The sequence below is a fragment of the Mus caroli genome, unplaced genomic scaffold, assembly GCF_978045245.1.
Source record: "Mus caroli unplaced genomic scaffold, Mus_caroli_1 scaffold_9, whole genome shotgun sequence".
NCBI classification, from domain to species: Eukaryota; Metazoa; Chordata; class Mammalia; order Rodentia; family Muridae; genus Mus; species Mus caroli.
This window is the reverse complement of record NW_028227264.1, coordinates 123,037,647-123,059,339: the sequence shown is the minus strand read 5'-3', so window position 1 is coordinate 123,059,339 and position 21,693 is coordinate 123,037,647. Positions and strand designations below refer to the sequence as shown.

Below are 21,693 nucleotides of genomic sequence, written 5' to 3'. Positions count from 1 at the left end.
AAATGGCTTCTTCTGCCTGAGATCCTCAGTTGGCTATTGACATATATTAATAGAGAAAACAACCAACCCTGCTTTGTTTCCTGTACCTCACATACACCAGTCAGTACAGGTATCCGCTGAGTGAGGTTCCTTAAAGACGTACATCCTGAGAAGCTTCTCAAACTCCTAAAAGCCTAACAATTCAGAAAAGGTTTCAGGTTGTCCTTTCAGATGAATGATAATAATAACCGTGTAAAGAATTAGTTAACATTCACCCATTTCTTTTGCTATGCCTTTGAGAAAACGTTTATGAGAGACGGGGTTGCCAAGTGTCCCATTGATGTGATTTTCTTGGTGCGATCTCATTGACGTGATTTGCTCTGCTCGCCCTGTTTCAGAGGCTTTACCTGACCAGATATACGGATGCAGACAAGGAAAGACAGCAAGCTACAGAAAACTTCTTCAGGACCTGCCCTACTGCCCTGTACCAGTCCTCCGGAAAAGTACAGTAAGGTAACCCTCAAAAAAATGGGCTCGCTTCTTGCTCACGTGACTTTCCAACCTCTTGGGAAAACATCGCTTATCAGTAGGATAGGCGATCCACTTATTGGTCTGACTCTCTTTCTCCACTTCCTGCCCAACTTGACCTTTCAGGTCCTATACTTCCTGTCTGGTCCTACAGAGACCTCTGATTCCTGTCACCTGGAAAAGAAGGATCATTTCTGCCCGGCTTTGCTTTGGTTTCTGGGATCTGGGAAAGAGTCTATGTTTCTTGAGTTTCCTGAATCACACCATCTCTGTATTCTGTTTCCATCAAAAGTTTCCATTTCAAAGGCTACTCAGAATTGTGATAAATCCCATGGGGATTCCAGGCTTAAACAAAGCAGTACCAACAAAGAGGAACATTTAGAACTATAAATTTGCATTTAAATGCTTGACCATGATGGCTTCATTTATGTAGCAGTATCAAACAGCACGAGGTACATCAGAACACAGCTGGAAATTATAGTTCCAGCTTATTTGATTTCATAATAATTTTAGGGTCTTTCTTTTCAAAATCTATAGCTCAAAGACATGGGTTTTTTTTCCACAAGAAATTCCTTCTCTTTTTTGAATAATGACTCCCCTATGGTTCACAGAACGGTCTATACAGGGCACTGCTTTGATAATAATTATTCCTAATGTTTAAATTTAGCTAAAGAGCATCTGCCACATATTTATAAGATTCAACAAAATCATTGAACTGAAAGCAGGCTAATTTAAAATATGGAAATGAAAATTTCCTAGGAAGGAAGGATTTGCATAGATGTTACTGTTTCAAGTTGTATGTGTGCGATGAACAGATAAAGAATTTACATACAGCGTGTTGCTCTTTGTCATGGCCCTAGAAATCAGAAAGAGAATACAAGAATAATATTTATGATTAAACAAATAATAAATTAATAAATAATATACTAAAGAGCCAATTGATAAATTAAAGATTACTAAATTTGACTGCTGTTCTCAGAGCACTAAGGTAGTAGAGAGAAGGTACTAGAAAAAAAAACAAATTATTCTGAGGAAAAGTTGTATACAGTTAATTTTTTAAAAATTTATTTTATCAGTATTTAACTCGTGTGTGTGTGTGTGTGTGTGTGTGTGTGTGTTTCTGTCTGTCTGTCTACAGAGCATATGGCAAAGTGTATGTGGGTAGAGGAGGAGGTAAGAAAAGGCAGACAGACAGGCAGACAGAGACAGAGACAGAAAGACAGACAGACAGACATATGCATGGATGACACTTTGCCATATGACAGCTCCTGTTCACGGTATATTTTGTGTATATGACCTATATGTAGCAAATGCAATTTTCTTCTTGGTCACTGGCAAGGAAAGATATAGCAGAGCTTCTAACCTCAGTCTCTGTAGAACTCAGGGGCCTGTATCATGGCTCAGTAGAACTCAGGGACATGCTCACGGGTGCTCCACCACCAGCCCACAGGAGCAGGGGCATCTCTGAGATGACACAGGCTAAGAATCCCTGGGCTTATATTCTCCAGCTTAGCCTCTGTCCCTGTGCCAAAGTACTGTGAGCCTCTCTCTGATTTGGAAGGCTACTCATTAAGTCACCTGCTGGGATGGCAGGCTTCAGGGTCAGGTGGAACTCAAGTCCTAGAAGACCATCTTATGGTGAAGAAAGGCAGTGGTGATAAGGGTTCCGTTCTTTGAACTCAGTACAGTGCCAGGGTTTTGAGGCAAGTGGGCATATTGCCTTCTCTGGATTCATTCTGGGTTTCTGCTTTGTCAAACTGAGCTGTACTCAATGAGCTAGCCTGTCTACCATGAACGAAACCAGTAGCAATTCATTGACTCCTTCATAAAAAGTCCCATCTTCTTTTCGTTCCTTACCCTCTGGACCTCTATGTAAGAGCCTAACATTTCTATTCTCCCTAAGACTCAAAGCAGACACGTGTAGAATAATGCTTAGCTACCCACCAGTAAATGCTTGTTATGTTGCTGAATCTGGTCCACTGCAACCAAGTGTGTTAACACAGAAGGGGGGAAAATTATATTTAAAGTCACCAGACTCTATCTTAGCTCACAAGTAAGTTTGTGCAAACTGTAGAAACTCAGCTAATTACCCCAAGTTTCCTCTAAACTGTGCTTTAATCGTAACAGAAGGCTCTCAAAGCTCCTGACAGCCAGCAGTTGCAGAGTTGACTGCAGCCTGACTGGCCACCTGTTGTGAGGTAGGAGCCAAGAACAAATGTGAGTAAAATCAACTTTGTTTATTAATCAGGAAAAGGGACATCTGCCACTACAGCCAGGACAACTACCCCAAAGGATAAAGAAGGTCCAAACTACCTCACATTCCCTGGGCATCCACAAGACCCTCCTTCCTGCTGACACAGAAGTGTCTACCATTTATTATCAGCATTCTGCCAGCATGCTACCAATGCATGCTTTCACTTATAAAACCTTGTGTTATTAGATCTGCATGAGGAAACACAGAGGTAAGCGTTGTTTTCGAGTTAAATATGGCTGTCCTCTGAGAGGCTCTGCTACTACCTGACTAAGACAGATGCAGATACTCACAGAAAACCATTGGACTGAGCCCAGGAACACCAATGGAAGACAGGGGAAGGGATGAAGAAGCTGAAGGGGATTGCAACCCCATAGGAAGAACAACAGTATCAACTAACCAGACCACCCAGAGCTCCCAGAGACTAAACCACCAACAAAAGATTATACAAGGGCCAGTTCATGACTCCTACTACATATGTAGCAGAGGATAGCCTCATCTGGCAGCAGTGGGAGGAGAAGTGCTTGGTCCTGTGGAGGCTTGATGCCTCAGAGAAAGGGGATGTTAGAGAGGTGAGGCCGGAGTAGGCGGGTGGGTAGGGAAGCACCCTCTTAGAAGAGGAAGGGGAGAGGGTGGGAGGTTCATGGAGGGGAGACCGGAAAGGGGACAATATTTGAAATGTAAACAAATAAAATGATCAATTTTTTAAAAAGATTAAATAACATGTTAAATTCTGAAAGTGAAAAATAATCTCTCCGTGTTTACTATTTTACATTTAAAAATCGAGTATCTTTTAAGCTTCACAAGTTGGTCTTAAACAATCCTTTTGTTTTGTTCTGTTTTGATTTGGCTCATGCCACAGAAACTATCGTACATGCTCAGGATTTCTAACCTGTAAGGGCAACATGCAGCAGGACCAGAACTTCAGTTGCCTTAACTGACATGAAGAAAGAAAACTGCTAATTATGGAGGACCCAGTACATGTCTCATGCGCTGGACAGGATCACCCACATGGTTTCTATTTCATGACTAATATCATGGTAAAACGGTACTGTTATAACTGCTTTACAAATAGAGGAGTGATAATTTTGAGACGTCAGCAACCTCATCTGAAGTTGTGCAGCTGGTAATTAGCATGCCTTCTACCTGCAGAGCTGAAAGCTTTAACGAGTCCAACAGAACATGGTTCCTACATGTTATGCCTAGAGGATTAAATTCCTTTGGGAAAGTAACTGTCAAATGATGGAAGGAAACATTCTCTCTACTGCTGGAATTAGATGCTCTTTTCCCAAAAGCCAAAATAGGCAGGTGAGGGTTAGAGAAAATCATTCCATAGTTGTGCATTCCCACATTCATTAAAAATAGGTCAAAATCCTGTCTAGGACAATGGTGTTATCAGCAGAGAAGGCTTGAGGCCAAACCTCATGATCACAGCCACACAAAAAGAGGACTCTATATAAAGTATGCCTCTATCCATGTGTGTCTCCCTTGGCTGATTCTCCTGCCATGCTCCCTCATGTACACTACAGATGTTTCTAGAGAATAGGGATGAATAGACCTAGACTGCTGCCACATCTGGAAGAACAGTCTCAGCATTAACAGGCCACTGTTTCGAGAGATTCGTGTGCTTACTCTCTATTAAGGGTTCTCTGCCATCTCATCTAAAGGACAATCACAGTCCGATCTTCATTGAAGTCACCAGTCATCATTCAACAATATACAAGGCTACACTGTAATGTACAGAAAGAACCCTGGACACTCGTTTTTGTAGCTCTTTGGTCTTCCCACTTTTGCCCCTTCAACATATTCTCTTGGTGTGTAGCAATATAAAGGGCATCAGTATTTACGAGCCTTTCCTTCACAGCCTAGTGCTAATGAGGTAAAGCTTGGAAACAGCCAAATGTACCACTATAGTTCCTGGGGGCCAAAAATGGTGGCAAAGGGACATCTGAAATGGAGACCACTGGTAAGAACAAAGCCCTGGCATGAAAATAAAAGGGGTTGGCTGTAGTTAGAAAAATAAGATCAAGAAGAGTCTGAAGAAATGAAGCATACGGGAAGGACCATCTACGCAACACTGAGGTCACTGAGAGCTAGGACAGGGGTAAAAGAGAAGGTTAAAGTGAGCCGTAAGAGGACACTATGAGAGATGAGGTCAAGAGATTCAAGGGTTGGTAGAGTGAGACAGTTTCAGACTAAGGCAAAGGGTGGGGGCGGGGTGAACACATGAAAACCACTGTGAAGACAACTGTCTTCATAGGAACAAGAGCATCTCTAAGCCTAGTGGTGGAATGCATAGCAGTTTCAGGGAGAAAACAGACACCTGATGCCAACCAACTGCAAGCAAGAACAGTGGTTCAAGCGAGAAAGTGAAAGAATATCAGAAGAAAGCCTGAAACTATAGAATTGTTTTCTTATGATGGCCAGGAACTCCAGAAAGTAAAAGCAGTGAGATTTTAGGAGTCGAGGAGTTATGGGTATACAGAGACAAGAGAATATACAGAGACTGAAATATCAGGCTACCAAACATCGTCAGTGTGATGATAAGGGAGGCTAGGAGTTCTTTCCATGGTCAGTTTAAGATAATAACATTATGAGATTTGTCCCAATAAACCCAAAGGACGTGGTAAAGATGAAGCTGAGTTGTGTGTGGGTCAGGAGTGCTAACCTCACTTACAGCCTTACAGGGCTGGCCTCTTTGCCATGGCCGTACAAGTAGAACTACAGGATTACTCACAACTTATCTCAGCACATAGTCAGTCTTCATATATCCTCTTATCGTTCCATTTTTACATGTCAGATAGAATGGCAGCCATCCGTACTATACTCAAAGCTCTAAGCCAATGGCACTCGAACTATCCAAACAGTATCTTCTCTGTTTTGGGGCACAGGGTGCCAAAGTTGCAAAATTTATATTAAGGATCCAATGTACAGGAACCTGAAGTAACTTACTACCAAGAAGACCTAGTAAGCCCCCTCAAAATTATAAAAAAAATACCTACCAACCTTATACATATACATATGCTCATTAAGAACATGGAGAACAAAAATGTGAGATTTAACTATATCAAGCATGTCTCTTTTTCAACAAAAACACAAACATCTCCATGTACCAAAATGATGGCACCTCTGATGATGTATACTTTATGAAATTTGGGGAATAGTTTGAATATTCATGATGGTCTACCTTAGTTTTGTTGTTAACATTTATTAGTCATGAATTGAAGTCTCCAAGGTAACTTGGATTTTTTTCCAGTCTAATAAAAATGAGAATATTGTGTGAAATATTGTGAAGAAAAAAAATGTTATTCATCTTTAACTTTATGAGATGACTTTTAACTATGTTCTTCTTGCCTTCCAGTATCAGGAAATAGATGAAAATATTGCCAGTAACATGACTAGCATTGGTCCAATGATTTGGCTGCAAAGTGCACTTCTAAAGTAGTGGCTGCTGGCACCATACCAACCAACAACACAATAAATATTCAATTTACAGTGAGTCCAAATCCAAGGGGTCAATGGCAAGGGATGAGTTATAAACATCTATGCTGGTAATTTTAGCCACAAAATAATTATAGAAATATAATTCAGGAGGATATATCCATGGTGAGGTAAAGCATTGGAAAGAGGGTGGCAAAGAAGGCATTCGACCAAACATTTCTCTGCTGAGATTCAGTAATACGTTCTGGCAAAACGATAGGTAAGAGCCTAACAGCTTGAATCCAAGAGGTTCAAGCATCAGAAGCTCTTGAAAACATGAAAAAGAATGAAAATCATTTTTTGTGTTAATAATAATGTTAGTGTTCTCCCTGGTGGTATCTAATATGAAATGTTCATGACTTTGGGAAGCCCTAGCATGAGAGCAATATGTGAGCATCAGTCTCACTTCTTAAAATTACTTAAATTCTATAATAACAATAGGGATTTTTTTTTGTCCAGAAGTTATATGAAAATCCTTCATGCATTGATAAAATGCAGTGGTGTTCTTCTTAACAATGGAAAGCAGCAAACCTGCTTGAAGCTACTTATATGAACAAGCGTTGAACATTTTATTCACTCCTCTGGATCAGTAGTAATAGCAGATACGAGAGTATTTGCAGGGATTACCATCTCCAAAGCTCAAAATCAGGAAGCAACATTGTCCTAGGGAATGTCTTCACCCTCCATGAGAATTCCCATCTCATCATGGATTGTATTAAAATTCTCATTATTGCACTCACAGGGGATTTAGAAAATAAATTTAAAAAATATGATGTTTTCTCTCCCTGCTAAGAATCTTCCCTGCAAGAAAATGCAGACATACATCACCATCCCATTTACAGACATGTCAAAAGGCACCTGGGCAGTTACTTCAGTCTGCCTGGTGTAGCAGAGAGAGCAAGCTGTCCTTGATTTTCAAACTCTGAAATTATTGTGAGTAACACCACCCTTTGGCAGAAACACCATCTTCTTCCTGCATCTCCATCTAAAACATCAGCATATGCCTGCCCACATGGAGTCTTTGGACACACATTCATTTCCGTGTACCTGGAAAGTCAAACCTCTATGGGTGAAGACCATGATCCCAAACCCTAAGGTCAGAACTTAGGGACTCAAATGGCCTTCTTTCATCATAGACCATGAAGATGGAATAATCCCCTAGGAAAGAGATTTGCTCTTTACTGATAACAGCAGATACTACACTTGATCTTAGCCAAAAGGCTGAGAAGCGATGAGATTTGCTCTTTATAATTTGACATTTTTTTTTTACCACATCTGACCTGATGACAAAGATTTCGCTTCTTTGTGCTGAAAATTTGTTTCTCATTGAGAACCAGCACCGGGACAGAGAAAGAGAATCCAGCACCATCAAGAGTATCACCTGATTTTCTAGCTACACATAATTGCTGGTCTTAAATAACTAGCAAAGAATGGTTTGCTAATGATCTGGTCATGATATGTATAATACTCTTCCAAGTGTCAAATCATCTACATGTAAATAGATTGCATATCAAATGCTTGAGTATTTTCCTGTCAAGTTACTGGTTTAGGGAGATCTCTATAAACATCCATTTGAATCATTTAGTGCCTTTTTTAATCAAAAAAAAAAGTACCAATAGTACCATTTCAAGTATTTCTCATCATTAATTAGAAGTTATTTCTATAGAGGGATAGATAAAGGCTTTAGATTTATATTGAACTGTATGAAAAAGTAAGGTTTGTACCTCAAAACCAGATAACTGTAGGCAATTTCATGTGATTGTGTCTGATCCATTCACAGAATGAGTAATAACACACTACACTCAAGACAGATAAAAGGCTGCACTAGACAGTTCTTAAGCACACAGGCCATTACACCCAGTTAAGGCACAACCAGCTATTATGGTTGCCTAACACTATAAACAGCAATTTGATACATTTTGGTTCGACAGGCCACCTAAAAACAGACCATATGGGTTTTTTATTATTATTACCAAGTGGTGTCAAGCATCCAACCTCCTCACTTTAAGCCAACCCCCATGCCCCGGCTAGCCCCACACACTAAGCAAGACAGGGATGTAGTTCAGGCACCGCCTGCTCAAACTAATTAGATGAATGAACAGGAGATAAGTGTTCATTAGCTATGCCTCCCACAGTAAGGGCCAGTGGGTCTGCACACTCGGTAAAACAAACTCACATACAGTGGCCTGCAATTCAACTTTTATTTTTACTCTCTTCAACTGTAATGCTCATTCTGATTTGTTTTGGCTAATAAATAGATTAATCAATTTAATAAGGATATTCAGTCTATTTGCCATTTGAAAAATCTAAAGGATGAACACCTCTGCTTTGTGTAGGCTGCCTAATTATGCTAACTGTCTTTGACTGAGTATATATTACACAGGAGCCAAGCAGGATGTTTGGCTCACAATATGATCCCTTATTTTCTTCTCCAAATTGCATCATCAATCTTCTATTTAATTTCTCATGAATTTTTGCATAGTCAATAATAGGTGTATGTTACGTTAACATCATTAAACTCCTAAAAATTATAGTTTGGAGAATTAAATGATAAGCTCAAAAATCCAGTACCACATCAGTACAATTTACATTTTGTAATCATTTCTGTTAATATGAAAAATAATTCCCATTAACTTTTAACAATAATCAAACACTGCAAAAAGTAAGTAGAAAAATAGTTATAGTTGAGGTATCGGGGAAACAATAAAGAAGCTGTGAGTGACTGTCTCTGTTTCCCAACACAATCACAGCCACACACCATGATATATTCCACCTTGCCTATTACTACTATACACAATTATTTATTATTAAAGCCAGAAACTGGTTTGAATGTGAATCCTTTGTAGAAATGAAGGAAAGATGCCATCTCCAAGCGCTCTAGCTCTGTAAATGACTAGCAGACATATTCTTACTTGGTGATCATTCACTGAATAGATACTCATTGCAAGCTGAAGAGACAGCGCAGTGGGTAAGAGCCCTCGCTGCACAAGCACAGGTGCCAGTTCATTCCCAGTGTCCACGTAAAACTGATGGGCAGCATGGTCCTGTGCTCCTGTAACTGTCACTGGACAGAGGCGCTAGGGCCTGCTGGTCACCAGCTTATTTCCACGTCCAGTGAGAGACCCTGTGTAAAAGAGATAAAATAGGGATTGATAGAGCACAAACCCAACATCCTCCTTTGGGTCCCAATGAATGAATGTGCACATAAACACATGAGAGCATATACCATACATATGTAACACATACACACACACACACATATACACACATACATATACACATATACTCTTACACACATATATACTCATATACACATATATATACACATACCATACCATACACACAAATACATATACTTTCATATACACATACACAGACATACACATATATACTTAAACACATATACACACTCCACACCATTCATACATACATACATACATACATACACACACACATATACATATACCTTCATACATATACACACGTATAAATATACTTTCATATACACACACATACACACATATACATATATTCTCTCACACATATACACACATACACATATACACATATATACACATATACACATATACACATATACACATATACACACCCCACACACATACACACATATACATATACATAACCACACATATACACATACATATATACATAAATACATAAACATATACTCTCACACACATGCACACATATACATATACTCTCACACACATACATGTGTACATATATTCTCTTACACATACATATACACACATACACACATACACACATATACATATATTCTCACACACATATACACATACACATATACTCTCCCACACACATATACAAACAAACACACATATACCTATATTCCCACACACATATACATATATTCTCTCACAGACACACAAATACACACACATACACACTTATATGCACATATACACATACCCACCACAAGAATAAAGTTTATGGTTAATATTAATAAATGACCATTGAACCCAGCAAGAATATTATATGACAAGTACTTGAACACTTTTAAGAAAGAGTGATTTTCATTTTGGCTAGGGCAAGAGGATATCAATGAGCACAGGTGAAGATCTATAACTGCCTGAAACATGGAAGCTCTCCAAGGGAACAGAAGAGAGAGCAGGTCAGTAGGTCAACAGCCCCTACATTCTGAAGAAGGTAAGCTTCCATGATGGATGGTGCACTAGCCTCCACTCATGTACCCACACACTATCCACTCACTTATTTAAAGTTCTGCTGCAGGAATCTTTGCTGAAAATGTGTTCTCTGTATAAGCCAATAGTATTTGCTAAAAGAAATGTACTGATGAAATATGAGAATTCCAGTAGAAATGCTGAGAAATCCATGGTGGGTAAGTTACACTCGAAGATTAGTAAAGTGCAAAATATGTACAAAAAGGAGTCTATTTGAGCTTGTTGAAGATATAACACAAAGCTGAAAAATTAAATATCAAAAGCACACCAAATACCCAATGCAGAAAATGAAGAAGTTAGACACCACAGCAGTAATGTTTTCTTATTAAAAGTCTCATGCTGACTTGGGACTTTTTCTGGATGAGCATTGCAGTCAACTACTGTGAAGCTGTTCCCTCTGAGCCTCTCAGAGGGAAAGAAACACTCCTCTCCTGAAGTAGGATTCCTTACATTTCAATCCCAATGCATTACTAGCTATTTTTTAGAAATATATTGGATATTTTCTTTATTTACATTTCAAATGTTATCCCCTTTCCTGTTTCCCTCCACCCCGGAAAACCCCTATCCCATCCTCCCTCCTCCTGCTTCTATGAGGGTGTTCCCCAACCCATCAAGCCACTCCCGCCCCTCTATCCTCGAATTCCCCTACACTGGGGCATCAACCCTTCATAGGACCAAGGGTCTCTCCTACCATTGATGCCCAACAAGGCCACCCTCTGCTACATATGCTGCTAGAGCCATTGGTCCCTCCATGTGTACTTCTTGGTGTGTAGTCCCTGGGAGCACTGGGGTGTCTGTTTGGTTGATATTGTTGTTCCTCCTATGGGGCTACAAACCTCTTCAGTTCCTTCAGTCCTTTCTCTAACTCCTCCATTGGGGACCCTGTGCACAGTCCAATGGCTGGCTGCATGCATCTACTTTTATAATTGTCAGGCTCTGGCAGAGCATCTCAGGAGACAGCTAAATGAGGCTCCTGTCAGCAAGCACTTCTTAGCATCCAAAATAGTGTCTACATCTGGTGACTATATATGGGATAAATCCCCAGGTGGGGCAGTCTCTGGATGACCTTTTCTTTCAATCTCTGCTCCACACTCTGTCTCCATATTTGCTCCCATGAGTATTTTGTTTCCCCTTCTAAGAGGGACCGAAGCACCCACATTTTGGTCTTCCTTCTTCTTGAGCTTCATGTGGTCTGTGAATTGTATCTTGGTTATTCCGAGCTTTTGGGCTAATATCCACCTATCAGTGAGTGTATACCATGTGTGTTCTTTTGTGATTGGGTTGCCTCACTCAGGATGATATTTTCTAATTCCATCCATTTGCCTAAGAATTTCATGAATTCATTGTTTTTAATACCTGAGTAGTACTCCACTGTGTAAATGTACCATGATTTCTATATCCATTCCTCTGTTGAAGGATATCTGGGTTCTTTCCAGCTTCTGGCTATTATACATAAGGCAGTAATAAACATAGTGGAGCATGTGTCCTTGTTATATATGGGAGAATATTTTGGGTATATGCCCAGGAGTGGTATAGCTGGGTCCTCAGGTAATACTGTGTTGAGTTTTCTGAGGAACCACCAAACTGATTTCCAGAGTGGTTGAACCTGCTTGCAATCCCACCAACAATGAAGAATTGTTCCTCTTTCTCCACATTCTTGCCAATATCTGCTGTCGCCTGAGTTTTCCTCCACTTAAAACCAGACATTGAAACTAATAGAGGAGAAAGTGGGGAAGAGTCTCAAACACATAGGCACAGGGGAAATTCTCCTGAACAGAACAGCAATGGCTTATGCTCTAAGATCAAGATTTGACAAATGGGACCTCATAAAATTGCAAAGCTTCTGTAAGGCAAAGGACACTGCCAATAGGACAAAATGGCAACCAACAGATTGGGAAAAGATATTCACCAATCGTTCATCCACTAGAGGGCTAATATCCAATACATACAAAGAACTCAAGAAGTTAGACTCCAGAGAATCAAATAACCCTATTTTTAAAATGGGGTACAGAGCTAAACAAAGTATCCTCAACTGAGGAATATTGAATGACTGAGAAACACCTAAAGAAATGTTCAACATCCTTAGTTATCAAGGAAATGCAAATCAAAACAACCCTGAGATTCCACCTCACACCAATCAGAATGGTTAAGATCACTAGCTTTTTTAAACATTTCATTAAACAGTGTTTTATTATTCTTTGGTAATTTAATCTTAATGAATACTAAGAAGGTGTTTGTCACTCAACTTAATGTCAATAAATACAGTAAATGTGAATGAGATCATGGTTTGCTATGATCCAAGTTTGTTTGGAAACCGTGGAGAAGGGGCATTTTCTGCAATGGCCAGGTGAGTGTCTGTTTTCTCCATGCCTTTGCCTCTGGCGTGAGTCTCTTCCTCTCTTGCTCACTTCCATGTGTGGGCTCTGCCAGTGCACTCCCTGTTCCTTCTCCATCTGTGCTCACAAACTATTGCCCATCTGCTCAGGATAAGCTTCATTCAAACCAAGAAACAAGAAACAAGATTCTCTGTCCCTAAGCAGGCTGAATGGAAACACGGCGCCAAAGGAGTCCCCCTGACCAGTGAGCCAGGCTACGCCTCCGACAGCAGTGCTGTCCTTAAATTGTTCCCACTTAAGTTCTGGCTCCAAGCTCCAGCAAACTCCTTATTAGAAGAGCATATGACCCTTAATCCAGCCACAGTGCATCTCCTCTCCTAAGCATGCACAGCAGAGGCTCATGAACCTGGGTAAATGCCAGAATCATCTGCAATGCCTTTTACAAACACATATGCCTGAACCTTCACCACACGATTATGGAGTGAAATGTGCCAAGATAGAGAAAGACCACCATTATGTTACCCAGACACCACTATGTTACACAGACCTCCACTCTAATATACAGACTACCACTATGTTACACAGACCCCACTGTTACACAGACTGCCACTATATTATACAAACCACCACTATGTTACACAGACCACTACTATGTTACACAGACCACCACTATGTTACACACACCACTATGTTACATAAACCACCACTATGCTACACAGACCACCTCTATGTTACATAAACCACCACTATGTTACACAGACCACCACTATGTTACACAGGCCACCACTGTGTTATATAGACACCACTATGTTACATAGACCAACACTATGTTACACAGACCACCTCTATGTTACACAGACCACCACTACATTATACAGACCACCACTATTTTCTACAGAGCACTACTATGTTATACAAAACCCCACAAGAGAACTTGGACCCCTAACTATGATACATACAACATTTGAGAAAACCCACTTCATAGACTAGAAGAGTAATTACCTCTATAATTCACTACCTATTTGCTGTAGACATAAATAAAGTAATAACCTCAATTTTTTCCCCAAATTATTAGACTGACTCTTCCACTACACTGAAAACTCTGGGGGGAAAAATAAAATGTGTCTTCTTTACATTCATGTCTCAGATCCAATGAAACCACAAATAATAAATATCAGATCAATAAATGAATATGTCTACATATGTGAATATCAAATCAGCGTTCTTGCCAGCTGCACACAAGAAACTTTTCTGTACAACATGAATTTCCTTATATGTAAAATCTAAAATTTTTCAGAAGTCTAATACACAGAGATAAGGAATAAAACATGGATACCAAGTACATAACGTATCAGATACAGAGGATAAACAGGTCTAAAGAGACAGTGAAAAACAGAACTATGTAGTTAATAGTTTTTTAATATTAATAGTTAATGAATACTGTATTCAGAATCTGCTGAAAATCATGTTTTCCTGTTTTACTACAAAAATAACATGGAATGAAGGATGAAGCACACATTAATTATATATATGTATATATATATATATATATAAGTTATACATATATATAATTATATAGAGACATTATATTATATGTATAATTATATAGATCATATTATGTATAATTATATAGAGATACATCATATTATATATTATTTACACATTATATTATATATTATATATTTATTATATATTACATACTACATATTATATGATATATATACATATATATATTATAAACCTTAACATATGCAATAAGAGTTTTAAAAGAAGTGGAGCAAAATGGCTCACATTTATGATCCAGTTACTTGAACTATAATAATTGTATGTCGTACTTTGCTTTTGACCAACATCTTCACATTTTTCCTACCTTCTACCCCAGTATACTTGGTACCCATGTTTTGTTCTTTATCTCTGTGTATTAGACTTTTGAAATTTTTTAGATTTAGAAATTTAAATTTATACATCTCCCCAGAAATCCCAGTATAAATCATTACTTTTATTTATATCCATTCCAAATAAATGGTTGGTTGGTGAGACCAAAGAATTGCTATGACTTTGAGGCTAGCCGAGGCTAATAAATGAGACCCTATCTCAGAAAACTTTTAACTTCTAGGCATAGGCAAAGGAAGGGGAGAATTTAAACACCAAGACATTTACTTGACCCCCAGACTTTCATGCTTTTACATACCAGGCCCTGAGAAATTCTGTTTCTCCCACCTATCTTTTCTACCACGACTGCATTTTACGTCCCAATTTTGAAAAGAAATGAAACTAAGCCATGCTATATATGACGGACATAAATTTCTCAGGAAGAAATTAGATAACTCCCCACTCTCTCACCAAGCCTTCTCCCTCCTCCATCCCTTTGGCTGAGCTGACTGCTCACCACTGAATTCTTTCACACAGCTTTCACATCTGAGCATGTCCGCATTTCAAAAACAGAAGGACAGTTTATGTCTTTGCCATAAGTGACCTTCACGAAACAATTTCCTGGGCCACACACCAGTGTGCAGAAAATTCTGAGCAAGAAAAGAACTGGAATTATGATTTGCAGGTTAGGGGACATCTATTGGTTGGTAATGGCACGCACACTGCATGTCGAGTACACTTATGTGTTAAAAATCTTCCTAACTTTGTCAGCTCTCATTGCACTTATTCCTAATCTGTCCAAAAAAGAAAAAGAAAATGTCAGATGTTTTCCTACTTATATTAGACTCCATGAAAACTGCCGAGCAAGGCTACCAGAATAGGTGCTTCATTCTTAATAAATCACCATCCTTGACGTCGCCCCCATCCTCCCAGAGAGAATCATAAGAGACTCGGGTGCAAAACATTCCCTCAGACAAATCAGCCGACATCACCTCTCACTAGGCTCTGAATCACTCTGGACAAGAGTGTGTAAGGTAGAGAGCGATGGTTGAGGGAAAAGCATTAAGCAATTTTGAAAGAGATGAGTTGCCAAATGGAGCTTAGAAAAGGCCTTTTAAAGGCAACCGAGATGAAAGTCACGGTACATTGCCACATCATCAATGCTGCCTTTACCCAGAGTATGCCTGGGGCTGCTTCTCTCTACTCGATCCAGGAAGATGTTAGAGGAGGCGGCCCCTCTACCTGATGCTTCCACGTGCCTAAGACATAGACACTTACGCCACCAACTCATAAGGCTCATCACTACCACCAAGTGACCTGAAGAGGCCCAGTCATGTCTGGAGAGAAAAACAAGCATGTGTCATATGAGTCCCACCCTTGGAATTCTGATGCACTAAGGTATGGATAGGCTCAACCAGTTGAATTTCTAAAAACTCTCCAGGAGACACAGACATATGACTCTGGGCCTCCAGATGGCTTTTCCTGATCCAGAACAATATGATGGTGTACGAAGAGAAGACAGCTCCCAACTAGAGGCCACACAATTACAAATAGTGTTAGAGGGTAGAGGAGACAAAAGAGAGAGAGAGAGAGAGAGAGAGAGAGAGAGAGAGAGAGAGAGAGAGAGAGAGAGAGAGAGAGAGAGAATATCCTAGAGAGTTCAGGGAGAGAACTGCTGTGTGAACATCTTCCCCAACATCTAGCCTGTACCAGAAAGCCAGTTTGGGGTAATTTGTTACAGCATCTCTAAGAAGCTCACAGACTATTTATTACAGGAACAAAGGAATGTCCCGGCAAAGCAGGCTGAGGTGTTTTGTACCACAGAACCAAAGAAGGTTTAAGTCTAACTGAATTTAGGTTTAAAAGAGATATGTAAAATCTTCACAGAAATATCTTCATCAAGTATTTTTAATCTAAAATGAACAGATCAATGTTAACTGGCCACAAGATCAGGAAATCTCAAAATATTTTTTTATTATCATTTGAGTTGACTCTTTTGAGATGTTAGCAGGAAAGCCTCATGTGCAAATAGATTTTATCACTAAAAAGGGTTTTATCCTTTATCCTCAAAAGAATCAGGTAAGACAGGTCATATTTTCATTGTTTAAATAAGAAACTGAAGCTAAGAAAAAAATAAGTATTTAGCTAAAATTATAAATGAACTGACATTATTATTGATTTTATTAGTTCCTATCTTATTGCCTATGAGACCATATAGAAGACAATTTATCTACTTCTCACAATGTAGAAAATTCAAAATATTAAGTATGTGTATATATATGAATGTATGCATTCAAACTTCAAATTCAAATATGAAGGTACAAAATCAGAATATTAAGAATGTTTAAATATATGTATTATATATATTCAAACTCATATTTGTTGTGCCCAGAGTTCATATTCTTTATAGAGTACACTAACTCCTTCATATGTGCACCTTTGAACTCTATGAAGCGATTACCAGAATGAGGTAGGTATTTGTCTCAGTTACTTCCCCGTTGCTGTGAAGAGACACCATGACCAAAGCAACTCATACAAGAAAGATCTCATTGGTGGGCTTGAAGTTCCAGGGGGTTACAGTTCACGACAGGGCATCACAACAGAGGGCATGGCCACAGGGATGGAGTTGGAGCAGTAGCTGAGAGCTTACATCTGTGTGGCAAGTAGGAGGCAGAGAGACGGAGACACTGAGATGGGCTGCTGGAATGGACCTCAAAGCCCACTTAATGACACACCTCCTCCAATAACACCATACCTCCCCATCCTTCCAAAACACTTTCACCAACTAGGGACCAATCATCCACATACATGAGCTATGGGGCCATACTAATTAAAATCACCACAGTGTCGAAAATATCGTCATGAAACTATTACTCTATGACTCTGCAGAAATAGAAGAGGTTTACTGTGTGCATGAAGTAGCAATACTTACGGTAAGTTTGGGTTTGCCCAAATAAAACGATCTTCTCAACAAGTTAATAAAATGGCTTTTGTGACAGGTGACCAAATGTAACTGGTCGTGTGTCAGGAAATCTCAAGGCAGAAGTTGGAGTCCACGATTGGACTCACATACTCTTCCATTTCTTTCCTTATCAGTGGGAGGAAATCAACATGAGACACAAGCCATATGCAGCATTGCACTATGAAATTTAAGTATTTTTATTCACATCATGTTTTCTCCCTAGAGTTATAAGTAAATAAAGCTTTATGGTTTTAATAAGGACTCCTCGCAGGACCTGGGAGATTTTTTTTTTCAAAGATAATCCTATTTCATCTTAAATCAACTTTTCCACACAGCCTTAAACTGAAAAAGGATTTCAATGTAGCTAGAAATTTTTTAAAGGAAAAAAAAAAAGATACAGCCATTCTTTGTACTATTAAATGCTTATTTTCAAAACATGAGGATATAGCATATCTTAATTTATCTATATTGTTTTAATACCACATATTAATGCTTTTTAAATTATCCTGATAGGAAGTCTCCAAGAGAGCTGCAACCACTGTGACAGCTGCTTCATATATGAAGGGAATTGAGACAGACTACAGCCCTCCTTTCTGTTCCTATAATAGAAATATTAAGTATGCAAATTTTAATTAATGGTGTGTCACCATATGTATTAAAGCCTGCTTTATTTCAGATGGGTTAATAATATTAGCATTGAATTTAAATTAATCTCAACTATTAATTACGTATCTTTACATTTTACTTGGTGAAATGGTTTTTTGTTTCATTCCTGGTGATTTTGGGAATACATCCTGCACCAACTACCTTAAAAGAAGTTTCTCGAAGGAAAAGACAATGTCTTAATAGAGCATGTGATATTTCCATCCTGTAGTCAATCCATACAACCCTGCATCCCTATGATAAAAATTTTATAAACCTTTTCTGGCATTGGATTAAAGAAATGATGTGTCAACAGTTGGCTATTTTGAAAAATACAAAAAGAACAGTGAAAAAATTCCCATAGGACTAGCTCCAACTGGTGAAGGAAAATACAATCATCCTAGACCAGTGCTTATCAACATTCCTAATGTGAAGCCCTTTTACACAGCTCTTCTTATTGTGGTGACCCCAACCATGAACCATTTTGTTGTTACTTCATTACTGCACTTTTGCTACTGTTACAAAATGTAGTTTTTGGAGATAGAGGTTTGACAAAGGGATCATGACCCAAAGGTTTAGAACCACTGTCCTAGATAGATTTTTTTTAATCTTATTGATTACTTATGAAGCGCATATTAATGTTACAGGATGGCCAAGCCTTCTTTTCATCCTTGAACTGCACATTCTCAGGTACAGAAGTTCCCAGAATCCATCAGCAGAATGGTCCTAAGGTTCTGCATGCCCACTCTGAGAACGAATTCAGCCACAAGCTGCTATGGAATTATGCATTTTTTTTCTCCTGAAATACCAGGAAAACCCAAATTCAAAAACCTTCTCTAGCCCTCATATAATCTGATAATGTACTGTCCAAATTTTCTTAAAACTCTTACCTGATAACAGGCTGGGAGTTTTAGTATCTTAAAGCTGCTCAATCATTCGCACATAACTTAGCAAAAGACCTTGCTGCAAAAGAAGTGGAAATGAAAAAAAACGGGCCAGGAGGAGTCCTGGAATCTGAGACTGGAAAAGAGACTCCTGAAAGGCAACAAAGAGTTAAGGAGTTTAGAGATAGAACTTGAGGGCATCATCTTGAGTGAAGTAACACAATCACAAAAGATCTCACACAATATGTATTCATTGATAAGTGGATATTAGCCCAAAACTTAGGATACCCAAGATATAAGATACAATTTGATAAACGCATGAAACTCAAGAAGAATGAAGACCAAAGTGTGGACATTGTGCACCTTCTTAGAATTGGGAACAAAACACCCAGGGAAGGAGTTACAGAGACAAAGTTCGTAGCTGTGATGAAAGGATGGACCATTTAGAGACTGCTGTATCCAGGGATCCGTCCCATAATCAGCTTCTAAACGCTGACACCATTGCATACACTAGTAAGATCTTGCTGAAAGGACCCAAATATAGCTGTCTCTTGTGAGACGATGCCGGGGCCTAGCAAACACAGGAGTGGATGTTCACAGTCAGCTATTGGATGTATCACAGGGCTCCCAATGGAGAAGCTAGAGAAAGTAACCAAGGAGCTAAAGGGATCTGCAACCCTATTGTTGGAACAACATGATGTACTAACCAGAACCCTGGAGCTCTTGTCTCTAGCTGCATATGTATCGAAAGATGGCCTAGTCGGCCATCAATGGAAAGAGAGGCCCATTGGACTTGCAAACTTTATATGCCCCAATATAGGGGAATGCCAGGGCCAAAAGAATGGGAATGGGTGGGTAGGGAAGTGGGGGGCGCTATGGGGGACTTTTGGGATAGTATTGGAAATGTAATTGAGGAAAATATGTAATAAAAATATTAAAAAAAAAAAAAAAAAAAAGAACTTGACTGAGCGCACACATTGCCCACAAGTGGGAGGAGCCTCGCCAACAAGAGGGCTGCTTTAGAGCATGCAGACTACTGGGAACACAGCCAGCGGAACAAAGCCTCAGTAACCACAAAGGCAATGAGCAACTTCCAGCGCAGACCTCTCTGCTTTCTCATCTGGTGCTGCTTTATACTTCTTACCTGCTGATAAATCAAGAATTTCTCTTAGGCACTTTTTGTCTACATGCCAAGCAAAGTGAGGACCAACTAGGTTTTTAAAGGCCTGTAACTCTTTATCCTTCCTCCATTCACAGATGCCCAAATGTGGGTTGAGCAGCTGGGCTCAGAATCGCTCCCAGGTACAATGGAGAGAAGAGGTGAGTCCTCAATCTCCCTGAAGTTTCCCAACCACGAGAGAAAATAATGAGGCCTGAGATGGTCAGGTTAACTTCTGCTTCTCAAACTGTGTGTGTGTGTGCGTATGTGTGCGTGTGTGTGCGTGTGTGTGCGTGTGTGTGTGTGTGTGCGCGTGTGTGTGTATGCGTGTGTGTGTGTGCGTGTGTGTATGTGTGCGCATGTGTGTGTGCGTGTGTGTGTGCGTGTGTGTGCGTGTGTGTGTGTGTGTGCGTGTGCGTGTGCGTGTGCGTGTGCGTGTGCGTGTGCGCGTGTGCGTGTGCGTGTGCGTGTGTGTGTGTGTGTGTTCTTCCGACTTTTGGAAATGATTGTGTCTGGCGTTTTAGGTCCTGGATTTTACAGAGGTCTCTCCTTTTCAGAAGGAAAATCAGAATGTATAACCGCTGAACTCAGTAATGGGAACCCAAGTGGTCAAACCTAACTGACTCTACAGACAGACATCTGAGGCACAGAACCTCAGCACGGACATAAGAAAATAACCCAGCATATGGAACAAGACTATAATTCCATGGAAATATAAGTACCTACAAATTAAATTGATTTCATTCATGCTCCAATTGCTCTGTTCACTTTGAAATTTTTTTTACTGTTGATAATCTCCCCCTCTGCTCTGCTGTTCCTGCTTGGACTCACTGGGTCTCTTAATCTGCTAATTATCTGTATTAGTTATCCATCAAATACTATATGCTTTGGGTTGTAACCTCACAAAGACTTCTTTTTGAAAGTTTCATGCTCTCCTATGAGTAACTTTTCATAGGAAAGTCTGAAATCCATCATATGGTAGGCAGAAAAACACATTCTCCAGAAAAATGCCTCAATTAAAACAAGGCCACGTGTTCCTTTTTGCAAAGCAAAGCTATACAGGTTTTGGATTTTTTTAAGCCAAGAATATTCAAAATTCGACAAAATATATTATGGGTCAAGATTTTATTCTTTTGAAATTAAGCTTTGCACCCCCACCTGTCATGTCATTTATAAGAAAATACAAACGTAATGCAAAGGTCCCAAGTGCTAACCTGGGGCTGTTTTAAATTATTCTGCTTGTAAAACTGAGAGATATTATGTATGGAGAATAGAAATGACATTTCTCTGTTTTCCTCTCCTCCAAACAGAATACATCCAATTACAATGTCTATCCGTTGTGAGGGAGCCCTTGTCCTTTACAACGCATATATAACA

The 21,693-nt window shown here is 39.4% G+C and overlaps 1 protein-coding gene and 1 pseudogene across 8 annotated transcripts in view; both read right to left on the bottom strand.

Annotated features, from left to right (window-relative positions):
- The window catches only part of Tafa2 (TAFA chemokine like family member 2), a 466,821-nt gene that overhangs the window by 296,000 nt on the left and 149,128 nt on the right, over window positions 1-21,693 (bottom strand). For 5 of the 8 annotated variants that reach the window (XR_015048487.1, XM_085843221.1, XM_021174837.2 and 2 more), the window contains one exon: window positions 9,151-9,362. The exons of the other annotated variants lie outside the window; for them this stretch is intronic. Coding sequence is in view for 4 of the 5 variants with exons in the window: in XM_085843221.1 (XP_085699347.1) it covers window positions 9,151-9,161 (11 nt within the window). In the remaining variant the exon portion in view is untranslated. The remainder of the gene's footprint in view (window positions 1-9,150; window positions 9,363-21,693) is intronic. 8 annotated transcript variants of the gene reach the window in all.
- Window positions 7,271-7,471, bottom strand: LOC115032266 (U2 spliceosomal RNA; annotated as a pseudogene).